The sequence below is a fragment of the Hydra viridissima genome, unplaced genomic scaffold (assembly GCF_058129835.1).
Source record: "Hydra viridissima isolate aposymbiotic clone 2 unplaced genomic scaffold, HvirCarnegie_v1 scaffold_2, whole genome shotgun sequence".
Lineage (NCBI taxonomy): Eukaryota > Metazoa > Cnidaria > Hydrozoa > Anthoathecata > Hydridae > Hydra > Hydra viridissima.
The window spans coordinates 25,376,020-25,390,420 of NW_028324301.1; the positions used below are offsets into that span (position 1 = coordinate 25,376,020).

Below are 14,401 nucleotides of genomic sequence, written 5' to 3' on the forward strand. Positions count from 1 at the left end.
CTTGTTTATTATGTATTTAGCGAAACAGATAAATATATTTGCAAAAGCATAGAGAAAACAAACTACACAAAAGGCCCATCTTTATTGCCAAACTGAACAAACTTTTCTAAACTACATAAATGGTCTCACTATATTGCCATATTGAACAAACTTTTCTAAACTACCCTCTTTTTGAATTTTTAGCTTCATGTTTTTAATTTTGTCTTTAATATGGCTTCGGTAGGAGTACTTTTGCAAGACATGAATGAGCTTGTCACTGCTATGATTTGCCAAGATGCCAAGGTAATCTTTGTACGAGCAACTTGAGCTTACATCTGTAAACACGTCTTGCAAGATGTATGCCAACACTAAAGCTGCACATCGAGGAAAACTTCTGGTGTTGAACCATTCGTTGTGGCCAGGGCAAGCATTCAGCTTTTCAACTATTTCATCTAAAATTTTACAAACTCAAGTCATAACACAAAGAGATTAAATCGAATATTCATTTGGTTCTGAAGCATGACAAGATTAATTTTGTTTTTTTATTTGTTTTTTTTGTTGACCTTATTGTTTGCACTGATAGCAATAACTGGTTTTTGAAAGATTACCTAATTGGCATTGGCTAACTTCTGCTTTGTTTTCCTTTGTTCTTGGCTGAGTTGATCCTGAAATAAAATAAAACCATGTTCATTTTTCTAATTCATAAAAAAACCATCAACAGTTTCTAAGTGTTAGAGATAATAACAAGCTGTGCATGATTTCTAACGGTGATGTTTCTAACTTCATCATTAGAAATCGGGTAGACACAACTTTCTAAAAGTGCACTTAGCAATGATGGCTAGTTTTTATTAACAGTTAACCATCTGAAATTGTGCAAGAAGAGGTTTGTGTTTATATATGTTTGTATAAATTAGGTTTTACATTACCGATGTGTTCTTGAGTAAAAGATGGCATTTCCAACTTGATTTTTTTTCTTCTTGGATCTTTTACTTCTAAAACATAATCAGTTTTAGTATCATTCACTTGTGTAAACATTTAAGCAATCACAGAATTAGTCCTGCAACAAATACATACACACTTCTGTGTTGTTTTTTTTGTTTTTTTTTTTGTTTTTTTTATTGTTTTTCTTTTTTTTTTTTTTTTTTACAGCTTTAACAATAACAATAGGGCAAGGAGTTAATTTGGGCATTTTTATTTTTTGAAAGCGTGTTGAGATTTGCATAAAAATCAAAAATCAAAAAGAATTTACCTCTGGATGTACAAGCAAGACTTTGGCTAAATAGACTACCAACAGATTGAACAGCACCAGGTGAGGGCTGTTTTTCAAGAACAGTACCAGCCTGTTGGACTGGAACAGCTGAAAGAAACAAACTGGGTTTGGCCATCGTTTGCTGACGAGCAACAAGATTAGGAGCCAGAGGAACAGAAAAGACCTCTTTTGAAGGATTAAAAACAACTTGCAGAGAAGGAGCAACATGAACAGGTTTGGCAACCACTTGCTTATGAGCAGGTTCAAGAAGAGCAGGTTCAAGAAGAGCAGGTTCAAGAAGAGCAGCTTCAGGAGGAGCATGGAAAACACGTGTGACAGCCATAAGATTATCTTGCTGTGAAGCAACATTAGACACTGTTTCCAGCAGAACAGAAAAGACCTCTTTTGAAGGACTGAAAGCAACTTGTTGAGCAGGAGCAGCAGAAACAGGTTTGGCAACCACTTGCTCACTAAAGTAAACTGGAGAAAGTTGTGCATGGTGTTCAATAAAATCCGGTTCATCAGGAAATAATGTTAATGCAAGAGGAGAACAAGCTGTGCCAACAGGAACAGCTAGAGTCTGATCTACATCCATACAAACAGCTTGTTCATTAGGAACTAGTTGTGCAAGAGCAGAGGATAGTTCAAGAACTGGACCAGCGATTGTTTGTTCAGAAGGAACAGACGAAACAGGAGTTGAGCTAGGTTCACACAAGAAATCTACAACATGTTCGTTGCTGTCCTCTAAAGGAGCATTGTTTTCTACAGCTGGAGAAAATGGAACCACTGTGGTACAACCGAAAGTAGCAGCACATTCTTCAGAGTCAGAACCGGAGTCTGAATCTTCCTCAAAAATGTCCTCAACATCATGAAAACCGTACTCCTCTGCATTAGTTCGGAGCCAGTCCATCACATCCTTCTCCTCCTTTGGTGGTCTCTCAGACTTTTCAACAGTCAAAGACTCTATGACTCCGAAGGACTGTCCGATGCCCAGGGCAAAGCGCAACTCCTCTGCAGCGTTCCACTGGGACACATAAAAGCTATCCATTGTGTGTCTGCTGTGCTTCATGTAGAGTGTAGCAAACCGCTCGCGATCTTCTTTGCTGTTGTTGGCAAAGTAAGTGGCTATCGAACCGCGAATGCAAGTGGGAGTAAGACGCTTCATGGGAATGTTTACTTGGCTTTTTCTGAAGCAGGACGTCAGGCTAGAGGTGATAGCAGAGGAACCCATCTGGTAAACAGGCACTCTAGTTGCACCTAGTGTCACACCTTCGTCTTTGTTGGCTCTCACCGAAGGAAAAAGGGGCCTGTAGCAGTCGCTCAACTCCAAAACAGTCTTGGTGTCTGCAGCCATGTAGTGAGAGTCGTTGACAAGAAGGTCTCTGTATCTCAGCAAATAAATATCGATCAACACTTTCAAGTCGTTCGGCACTAGAATGTTTTTGGCTCCGTACTTGTATGCTGTTTTGTAGCGCTCTTGCACAATGCAATATCCACACTCACTCTTCTCAGCAGCCATGTAGTCTCTAATGTTTAAAAGAGCAATGTTAGATTTTCTTAAACTGTTAATTACAGTGACAGAGAGCAGAAGATGGTTTCGTAGAGACACAGCATTGTCTCTAGTCAGCGGAAGAGACGCCTTTCTAATCGATTCCACTAAGTCTCTTACGTATGCAGACTTGCCATATTCGGTCAGCAAACTGACATTGATGATGTTGATGCTTTTTCTTCTTTTCACAAGGCTCCTCCTCAAAGAACGAAAGGGCCTCAGCACTTTTCGCAACTCATCCACCTTGCAGCGCAAACGTCGGATGGCCTCATGAGAAAGTCCGAAATAGACGTTTCTGGCTTCACTGAAACGAAACAGGAGACAAAGGGAGACGAGGCGGTTGTACAACGTGTGACAAGACATGGCTTTTGTTTGGTCAAGTTCACTCAGCTTGGAATTGAGCTGAATTTTCTTAAAGTGCAAGGAGAAGTATCTATCCTCCAAAACATTGGAATTGGTGAGGGCGTTTGGGTGCAGCGTCAACGTGCTGTCACAACAAGTCAATATTTCCACAACTGCATTTTTGTAGATCTTTGCTTGTGACCAAGTGTTGTTGTTGGCTACCACAAGCCACTTTTCAAAGTCTCTGAAGAGCTCATCTGCTGACTGGTAATAAAAGTGAAAAGCATCTTTGTCCAGCTGAAACAAGAGTCTCTTTTCTTCGGTCAAGACATAGGAGCTGGAAACCAAGTGCTCTAAGGAATCGAAATCAGAGTCAAGGACGGATTCGGTGTTCAGCTCTTTGTTTTCTACAGAGGTGCATTGGTTTGCAGAAGGAGCCTCGGACGAACCAGCAACTGGTGAGGGCAAGCTTAAAAGAGGATCAGAGGAAAGAACCGGAGAAGAAAAAGAGGAGGAAGGCCCAGGAGCAGAGGATGCAGAGCCTGATGCAGACGCTTGTTCAGCTACTGGCTTAATACCAAAGAAGGCAGGTCGAATAAATTGAGGGACATAGAGCTTCTCGTTGTCGTATCGCTTTGCCTCTGCAATCTTTTGTTTGATCATCTTGGAATCGTAGAAATGAGTCTCTTTCAAGTGTATGTCCAGTCGGTCGTAATACTTCCAACATTGCAAACAGGGGTAAGGTTTTGGACAGCCGGACTTGCGTTCGAGACGAGCATGCTGAAACTTCCTGACCATTGCAGAGTAAAAGATGGAAGCTTCATCCAAAGTCCAAGAATGATCTTTTTTAGTCAAGTGTCTTTTAATGCTTGTGGACGAATGTTTGCACAAAGGCATCGGACAGCTAACAGCGTACCTCTTCTTGGTACCATAGAAAGGTACAACCCTGTTTACGGAGCCACACGCTGCAACTAATGCGGCCCTGACTTTGTTTTTGAGCTTTAAGTCTCTCTGTTCTTGTGACTGCTTTCTTTTCTTTTTTTTTGCTTTAGAGTTTGGAGAAGAAGCAACAACAGAGTTGTTTTCTTGTGAAGAAGACATGTTCAGGTGTTTGTTTGCAACGGTTTTTGCTAAAAAAAGGAAACCAGTCAGTGAGAGTTTTTTTCTTCTGCCTGCATCCAATCCTGGAATGTTTACAACTGCAGGGAAGAGCTGTGTTTTTTCGAATCCTCTGCAAAAGAGAAAAAAAGAAAGAAAAGAGAGCAACAAGAAGAAACAAAGTTTCCACTAGCAAATGAAAAAGAATGAGAGCAACTAGCATTACATGCATGGTGGCAGCAGTGATTGCTATTATGAGAAGGAGAATGAGAAAAAAAAAAAGAAAAAGAAAAGAAACAAATAAATAAAGAGATGGAGTTTGAGAGGATCTCGCAACCATATGACTCAAAGAAAGAAACTGTGTTGAAAAAAGGCAAGAGAGGGCAAATAGAACTTGCTAACAAGGACAAATGACAGACATAACTACAACAGTAACAACTCTCATTGCAAGCATAATAACAACAGCATCAGCATCACTGACTCAGAGAGTGTTGACATAACAAAAAAGAAAACAAAAGTACAAGCCAAGTGGGGGAACATTAACAAACACTCATTGCAACTATAACAACAACAACAACAGCAACAGCATCACTGACTCAGAGGGTATTGATAAAAAAAAACAAGCAAAACAAAAACAAACAAAAAAACAAATAAAAAAACAAAACAAGCAAATTGGGTGAACAGTAACAACTCTCATTGCAAGCATAATAACAACAACAGCATCAGCATCAGCATCACTGACTCAGAGAGTGTTGACAAAATAAAATAGACAATAAGCAAGCAAAGTGGGTGAACAGTAACAACTCTCACTGCAAGCATAATAACAACAACAGCATCAGCATCAGCATCACTGACTCAGAGAGTGTTGATAAAATAAAACAGATTATAAACAAACAAAGTGGGTGAACAGTAACAGCTCTCATTGAAAGCATAATATAACACAACAGCATCAGCAACAGCATCACTAACTCAGAGGATATATAAAAAAACAAACAAACAAACAAACAAAACAAAAACAAAAAAAAACAAGCAAAGTGGCTGAACAGTAACAGCTATCATTGCAAGTAAAATAACAACAACAGCATCAGCAACATCATCACTGACTCAGAGAGTGGTGATAAAATAAAACAGATTAAAAAACAAGCAAAGTGGCTAAACAGTAACAACTATAAATACAAGTAAAATGACAAAAGCAGCAACAGCATCACTAACTCGCAGGGTGTTGATAAAAAAAAAAAGCAACAAACAAACAAAGCAAGCAAAGTGGGTGAACATTAACACTCATTGCAACTATAATAACACCAACAGCAACAGCATCAGTGACTCAAAGGGTGTTGATAAACAAAAACAAAGGCACAAACAAAACAAGCAGAGTGGGGGAACATTAACAACACTTATTGCAAGCATAATAACAACAACAGCATCAGCATCTCTGACTCAGAGAGTGTTGATAAAATAAAATAGATTATAAACATGCCAAGTTTGTGAACATTAACAAACACTCATTGCAACTATAACAACGACTACAGCAACAGCATCACTTACTCAGAGAGTGTTGAGAAAAAAAACAACAAAAAAAACAAAAACAAAACAAAACAGAAAACAGAAGTACAAGCCAAGTGGGGGAACATTAACAAACACTCATTGCAACTAAAACAACAACAACAGCAACAGCATCACTTGCTCAGAGGATATTGATAAAAAAAACAAACAAACAAACAAACAAAACAAGCAAAGTGGCTGAACAGTAACAGCTATCATTGCAAGTAAAATAACAACAACAGCATCAGCAACATCATCACTGACTCAGAGAGTGGTGATAAAATAAAACAGATTAAAAAACAAGCAAAGTGGCTGAACAGTAACAACTATAAATACAAGTAAAATGACAAAAGCAGCAACAGCATCACTAACTCGCAGGGTGTTGATAAAAAAAAAAGCAACAAACAAACAAAGCAAGCAAAGTGGGTGAACATTAACACTCATTGCAACTATAATAACACCAACAGCAACAGCATCAGTGACTCAAAGGGTGTTGATAAACAAAAACAAAGGCACAAACAAAACAAGCAGAGTGGGTGAACATTAACAACACTTATTGCAAGCATAATAACAACAACAGCATCAGCATCACTGACTCAGAGAGTGTTGATAAAATAAAATAGATTATAAACATGCCAAGTTTGTGAACATTAACAAACACTCATTGCAACTATAACAACAACAACAGCAACAGCATCACTTGCTCAGAGGATATTGATAAAAAAAACAAACAAACAAACAAACAAAACAAGCAAAGTGGCTGAACAGTAACAGCTATCATTGCAAGTAAAATAACAACAACAGCATCAGCAACATCATCACTGACTCAGAGTGTGGTGATAAAATAAAACAGATTAAAAAACAAGCAAAGTGGCTGAACAGTAACAACTATAAATACAAGTAAAATGACAAAAGCAGCAACAGCATCACTAACTCGCAGGGTGTTGATAAAAAAAAAAGCAACAAACAAATAAAGCAAGCAAAGTGGGTGAACATTAACACTCATTGCAACTATAATAACACCAACAGCAACAGCATCAGTGACTCAAAGGGTGTTGATAAAGAAAAACAAAAGCACAAACAAAACAAGCAAAGTGGGTGAACATTAACAACACTTATTGCAAGCACAATAACAACAACAGCATCAGCATCACTGACTCAGAGAGTGTTGATAAAACAAAATAGATTATAAACAAGCCAAGTTGGTGAACATTAACAAACACTCATTGCAACTGTAATAAGAACAACAGCAACAGCATCACTGACACAAAGGGTGTTGATAAACAAAAACAAAAACACAAGCAAAGTGGGTGAACATTAACAACACTCATTGCAACTATAACAACAACAACAGCAACAGCATCACTGGCTCAAAGGGTGTTGATAAAATAAAGAAACAAAAACAAAACAAGCAAAGTGGGTGAACAGTAACAACTCCCATTGCAAGCATAATAACGACAACAGCAACAGCAACACCATCACTGACTCAGAGAGTGTTGATAAAATAAAATAGATTATAAACAAGCCAAGTGGGGGAACATTAACAAACACTCATTGCAACTGTAACAACAACAACAGCAACAGCATCACTTACTCAGAGAGTGTTTATAAATAAAACAAAAAACAAAAACAAGAAACAAAAATACAAGCCAAGTGGGTGATTACTAACAGCGCTAACAGCAGCAACAACAGTGTCTTTAGAAACAACAAACAAGTACAACAGCAACAACTGCTTTTACAGAGTATAACAATAACAACAACATGGCACTAACAACAACAAAAGGGTTGGAATAAAAACCTGTAGGCAAAAGGAGAGCTGCATTCAGACAAGATCGATTACAAAGAGGCTCTTCTTTAGGACAGAGGAGAAACTGCTTTTGAGGGACAGAGGGACTTTTGTTGTTGTTGTTGTTGTTGTGCAGAAACCAACAAACTTTTATTGAACCGAATATAACCGAATATAACCGAAAGTCTTGTTTGCTTCTGTTTTGTGCCATCAAGAAGGGAAAACAAAACATCACAAAACAAACGAAGCAAACGAAACAAACAAACAAACGAACGAAACAAACAAAAAAACGATTAAATAAATAAACAAACAAACGAAACAAACAAACAAACAAAAACAAATAGGAAAAACAGAAAACGCAGTACCGAAACCTCGCCATTTTTATCCTTCCTCGAGCTTTCTTTGGGCGCCAAAGACCGAGAAAGTTGAGCAAACGTGACGTTGAGGGGGGGGGGGGGGGTACTTAAGGCCAGCAGACCGACCAATGGCAAGCTTAGGAGAGACCCACGTGAATGTTACATTTTCTTTCTATGTACGCTGAATCCGCTCAAAGTCTGGAATTTCCAGCATTCACGTGTCATCACTCCAGCCACCAGATTGGCCCACACTTTGCACACTTTCAAGACTAGAACTTCACTTAATCACAAATTGAGCCAAAAAAAAACTAAGTCTCGCATGGCGACAACTTTTCCAAAAGCAAACAAAGGCAAACAAAGGCAAACGAAGGCAAACGAAGAAAAAACAAAAACAAGTAAACAAAAACAAAACCGAAAAGGGAGAGAGAGAGCAAGTCGACTCATTTCTTTCGACTGCCTTAAACGAGAAGTCTAAAACGTTTAAAAGTTGAAAACTAAGTTTTTTAAATGAACTGCACCGAAAAAACTTTACGACAGTTTAGCTGGTTAAAAACGCAGAGGAAAATATTTTATAAAATTTAAGCGTTCTAAAGATGTCCATTTTTGTTTTTGTTTTTTTTTTATTTTGGTTTGTTTCTGGTTTGCTTCTTTTTTTTTTTTTAAATTCTAGCGATCGAGCATATTTGAACGGTTTCATCAACCTGTTGGCGCACGTGCTCGAGAGCTAGAACTTTGATTGCTTTTGTTGTTGAGAATTGAGAATGTCCGAGCAGGTTTTTTTATCGATTTCATCGCTTGTGGCGAGGCAAAAATCAAAACGCTTTTTGGACGAAAGAAAGGAGATTAAAAGGAAAAAAGAGAAGAAAAAAAAAAACAAAAAAATAGGTTATGTGTCATAAACATTTATTTTCTCACGCGATGACGTCTAGTTTTGTTAGAGTAATTAAAATATGGTATCAAGTTTGTAATTTCTATCTTATTTTTAGTTACGGATAATTGCCAATTATGTCACGTTTAGTATACACAACGCTGTTTTCTTAATAGCAATATGATACAAACAAGTTATAAAAAAAAAAAGCGTTCGCTCGATCTTCCTTAGTCAGTTGAACAAAAAGAAATTTTCACAACATATGATTGATTTGGTTGTCCTAGCAAGCTGTTTTAGCAAACGACTAGAGGTTGCAACTGTTGTTCATTGAAAACGAAAAATCTAGCGTCAGCAAGAAATTTTTGAATACATAATGTACACAAAAGTGGCACTAACAAATGAAAATGTAAAAAAAAATGTTTACCTTGATGCCAGACTCGCAGAGATGTTGTCGCTCGTTGCTATCGACTGCGAACAGCTTTGTTGTTTTTCGAAGTGCCTCTTCACTCTACTTATAGCCGAAGTTTTGGCTTCGAAAAAAAATACGAACGTCGTTAAGCTCAACGAGCTGCTTTAATTGTTGTTCGTGCGAAAACGAAATGCTTAAACGGATAAAAGTGTTGGCGTAATTACACTTTTCGACCGCGATGCAGTTTGTCAACAACTCTAGCGTACTTTTTTGGCTCGTGGAGCAAAAAAGCCTCATGATAATAGCAAAGGCTTAAAATGTCTTAACATGTCAGCAAAGGCTTAATATGCTTAATAAACTGTGGGTTAAGTTTTTGCGGTGCAGCTCATTAACAACTTAATTTGCAACTTGCTGGCACAAGCAAACGTTTATGACTTCTCGTTTAAGACAGTTGAGCGAAATCAGTCGACTCACTCATTCTCCCTTTTCTGTTTTGTTTTTGTTTTGTTTTTTTGTTTTTGTTTTTGTTTGTTTTTTTTTTCTTTGTTTGTCTTTTGTTTAAAATGTAAAAAACTCGAAAGGAAAGTTGTTGCTTTGTTTGCTTATTGAAAGTTTTCGCCAGTTGCAAGACTTAGTTTTGTTTTTGTTTACTTATTAAAATATCGAGGAAAATATTTGAGGACATCGCATTCTAAAGGTGCCTTTTTAATAAAACATCTAACGATTTAGCTTTTAACGTTATGCTCAAAAGAATGCCCGTTTCGGTTTCTTTTTTCTTTTTTTTTTTTTTTTTTTTCCTTTGTTTCAATTGGGCAGAGTGCTCATTTGAGCAGCCCGCCCATGATCCAAAATTAGGACTTTTCTACGAGATACTTTTCATGGACTGTTGTAATTTCAGCAGACCAACACAGGTTAGTCCGCTTTCATTCACGGTTGAGCGGACCTGTTCGATTACTCGAACATTGGTCACGTCTGGAACGTGAGAATGCTAGAGTGCGTTTTACTAACAATTTTATCGCTTGTGGCCAGGAAAGCAAAACTTTCCGTTTTTGTCTTTTGCATTCTAAAGGTGCCTTCTTAATAAAACCTCTAACGATTTAGCTTTTAACGTTATGCTTAAAAGAATGCCCGTTTCGATTTCATTTTTTTTTTCTGTTTGTTTTTGTTTTTGTTTTTTTTTTTTTCAATTCGGCATTTTAAGGGTGCCTTTATAACAAGATCTAACGATATAGCGTTTAATGTTGTGCTCAAAAAAAAAAAAAAGTGCCTTTTATATCTCTCAATGGTCTCCAACGATAAAACTGCCGACCAATCGCAACGATTAAACAGCCGACCAATGGCAGCTCAATAGTCTCCAAACATGAAACTGCCGACCAATGGCAGCTCAGTGGTTTGAGAAGTGAGATCATTCGATTTCGTTTTATTATCTCCAGTTTGAACTAGTGCTTGGCTTTTATAAAAATTGTCAAATTTTGCCAAGCAAATCTTATACGAAACGCTACTTTGATGTCAAACCTTCGTTACTCCCTATTCCCTTCTAGCGGAGGGCCGGCTAAAAGCTAGAAAAAAAGAGAGAAGGAAACTTTTTTCTTTTTTTCTTTATCTTTTTTTTTTTTTTTTTTTAAGAGGGGTAGGGGTGGGGGGGGGGGGGGGGAAGGAGTAAGAGAATTACGGGGTTAGGATTGGAGGGGGATGAGGTTACGGTTTGGAAGCCTGGGGACAATGAAAAATTGCGTTCGTATAGTGTCCACGAGGGGCGTCCTTCGGTTGTAACGTGCCGCTAGGTGCACGCGTCTAGTAGTTTCGTTGCATCGACCTAGAGGAGTTCTCCGAAAGGTCTTGCGCTTTGGGCTCGGGCAAACGGCCTGCATCCATTGTAAACACGGTCTCTGCCGTTAGAAAATCGTTAACCAGGCTTTTGTGAGCTTTAACAACCATCCCTTTGAGTTTAAAACGAACGTTTCCCCAAAAGCCATTCGAGATGGAGGTACTCACGGAGGTTTGTTACGGTAACAACCCTGTGGTTTGCCATCTTCTTTCTTTCCGCAGCGTCGCAAACGGATCGGCCGGTCTCTTAGGTGACGAAAAAACGTCTGATCTCTCGACTGGAATGCTTAACGTACTAAGATTAGAAGAGTTAGTACTAAGAGTCGCATCTGGCCGCCGTAATTTTCTTCGATGATGTACTTGAAAAATTTCGTGACGTCGTTTTCAAAGCTCTAGGGTCGATTTTAACCTTCGACCTTAAAGTCGATTTTAGCCTTCGGTGTGGCTCTGTACAACTTTTGCGGTGAAAAAGCTTGCGCGGAGTCTACAGTTGTATTTAGCCGACAGACGCTGGCAACGCAGAAACAGAATGACTCTTGGGCGGCGCAAACCGAGCGTTCAGCAAATTTCTAGCATTTTACGTCAAAGCGGACAATCTGCACGACAAATAAAGCTAACTTTCTCGTTGCAACAGTTAGTCACTGGACGTTGGACGAGTGTGTACAGCTGTTTTGCGTCGAAAGCCGACCGGTGGTCGGATGCGACTCTTCTTTTCATTCGAAAATCAGAACCTGGCCATCAGTCGTGTATCACCATCGAATGCTTAATGTAGTGATTTCTCGAAACGACAAAAGCTTGTAAAACAAACAGCTTCGCTGTACTGTTGCCTAGTATGTTAACGGATGGCCAGGAACAACCTTGGTCTGTAAAGAATGAGTTCGTTTTTCCATTCAGGGCACTAATTACTGCAGTTTTAAAAGTCACCTAAAGTATAAGCTCATCTCTCCATTCAAGAAAAACAAGCATCAGAGTTTCGGAAAGTTTGCATGCACGACACCACCATCGATGATACTTAAACAACAGAAAATGAATTGCAAAACAGAACCACTGAATTGCAAAACATAACAACGGACAGCTTGTAAAAAGCATGGTGATGAGCTTCTTCAATCCAATCAAGGAACCAAGCATCACAGTTTCGGCAATGGTGCATGTGCAAATCAGCAAACTGTGATACTTAATCAAACAACTTCACTGTTTGCTTAGTTTAAGAACGGATGGCTAAGAACAACCTCGTTAGTGAGTATGAAGTCATCTCTTCATTCAAGGAATTAATAATCAGAGTTTTAGAAGTCTCTTACGTGCGATACTACTATCAACGGTACTTAATCAAACAGCCTCTCAGAATGGCCTAGTTTGAGAACGGAAGGCTAGGAACAACCTTAGTAGTGGGTCATCAGTTCAACTTTTCATTCAAGGAATTAAGCATCTAAAATCTGAAAAATAAAAAGAAGAGCTCTTTGTTAGAAGTTCTTATTTTTATTTTTCCTCAACTTCTATTTCTTTTCTTTTTTTCTTTTTTTTTTTTAATGATAGTTTTTCTTTTTTTTTTATCTATTTTGTTCGTTTAAATTAATACAACAGGCGTTTTAGGTCGTTTCTGTAACATTATTTAACACTTTAAATTGTAATAAATATTTGAACTGAAGAAAATCCTTTTCGTAACGTTAAAATGTCATAAGAACATTTCATCTTTACCAAATACGCTTGTAAAAATAGTTTCACTTTTAAAGTTTGTTGTATATGTCTTTTAATTTAGTGAATCGCAATTTGGATTCTCTTAGGCGCACATCTACTTTAGTTGCTTTTTCTTAAAGAAAGGTCACCAGAGTTATCTTACACAGCTCCTGCAGCATAATCTTTAACAAAATACTCTTTTGAAAAGTTTTACATTGAAATAAACAAAAGCCATTTGCGTAAATAGAGATAAATTAGAGAATAAAAAGTGCATAAACGCCTCGCTACTTTGATGAAGAAGAAACGGATGACTAGATGCAACTTTTTAATTTCGCGTGCTATCTCTTTCGATTAAGGTACTTTTTGAATATTTTTTCAAAGAAATGTTAGCGTAGTTTTCCTTTTTTAAATTTAAATCATGTTTAAAGGTAGTTTTTGAATGTTTTTTCAAAGAAATGTTAGCGTAGTTTTCATCTATTAAATCTAAATCATGTTTAAAGGTAGTTTTCGAATATTTTTTCAAAGAAAAGTTAGCGTAGGTTTCCTCTTTTAGATCTAGCTTATGTTTAAGGTAGTTTTTGAGTATTTTTTCAAAGAAAAGTTAGCGTAGTTTTCCTCTTTTAGATCTAGCTTATGTTTAAGGTAGTTTTTGAGTATTTTTTCAAAGAAAAGTTAGCATAGTTTTCCTCTTTTGGATATAGCTTATGTTTAAGGTAGTTTTTAAATATTTTTTTAAAGAAAAGTTAGCGTAGTTTTCCTCCTTTAGATCTAGCTTTATAATTCAGGTAGTTTTTGAATATTTTTTCAAATAAAAATTAGCAAAGTTTAGCTTATTTAGCATGACATCACAAAATACTAAACTCAAAAAGGCAAGATAAAGTATAAGATAAACGTAAAATAAGATATAGATGAAACAAATGTTAGGCTGCATAAAATCTAAAACTGCATTGCCTATCATAAACACAAACGTCTAGTAAGAGCTTTTAAAGTTCGTTCTTTTCGTCTTTTAATTTGGTGAATCGCGATTTGAATTTTCTAAAGCGCACATGCCTCTCAGTTGCTTTTTTCTTAAGGAAAGGTCACCAGAGTTTTTTTACGCAGCTCCTGCAGCATAATCTTTAACAAAATACTCTTTTGTATATCATTACACAGAAATAAACAAAAACCATTTGCGTAAACAGAGATAAATTAGAACTCAAAAGTGCATAAAAAGCCTCGCTACTTTGCTATAGAAGAAGTGGATGACTAGATACAACTTTGTAAATTCGTGTACTACCTCGATGGATTAAGGTATTTTTCGAAAGTTTTTTTAAAGCAAAAATAGCGCAGTCTTCCTCTTTTAAATCTACCTTATGTCTAAGGCAGTTTTTGAATAGATTTTCAAAGAAAGGTTAGCGTAGTTTTCCACTTTTAAGTTTAGCTTATGTAGCTTGACAAAACAACACACAAAAAGACAAGATAAAATATCAGATAAACGTAAAATAAAATATAAATGAAACTAAAGTTAGGCTGCATAAAAAACAAACAACTTAATAATCTACTAGACATGTTTAAGTTGAATTAAGTAAAGTCCTTTGCGCAAATTTGGGTAAATAAGAGATTAAAAGTCCATAAAAAGCCTCGATACTTTGCTGAAGAAGAAGATGACTATATGCAACTTTTTAAAATCGTGAGCTATCTATATCGATTTAGGTCCTTTTTGAGTACTTTTTCAATGAGAAG

The 14,401-nt window shown here is 37.2% G+C and overlaps 1 protein-coding gene across 1 annotated transcript; it reads right to left on the minus strand.

Moving 5' to 3' along the window:
- Positions 1-62: 62 nt before the first annotated feature.
- On the minus strand, positions 63-7,982 carry LOC149892603 (uncharacterized). Its single transcript, XM_090080013.1, has 5 exons — positions 7,911-7,982; positions 1,229-4,249; positions 906-971; positions 588-644; positions 63-431 (listed from the first exon to the last, which is right to left on the minus strand). The coding sequence occupies exons 2-5, from the start codon at positions 4,218-4,220 to the stop codon at positions 112-114; spliced, it is 3,435 nt and encodes a 1,144-aa protein (XP_089936139.1). The 5' UTR covers positions 4,221-4,249; positions 7,911-7,982; the 3' UTR covers positions 63-111.
- Between the last annotated feature and the right edge of the window lie 6,419 nt (positions 7,983-14,401).

Coding starts and splice junctions, on each gene's coding strand:
- LOC149892603 (XM_090080013.1), bottom strand. CDS start 4,220: ATGTCTTCTTCACAAGAAAACAACTCTGTTGTTGCTTCTTCTCCAAAC. Junction 645..905: donor TTTTACTCAAGAACACATCG/GTAATGTAAAAC, acceptor ATTTTATTTCAG/GATCAACTCAGCCAAGAACA. Junction 432..587: donor AGTTAGCCAATGCCAATTAG/GTAATCTTTCAA, acceptor GTAAAATTTTAG/ATGAAATAGTTGAAAAGCTG.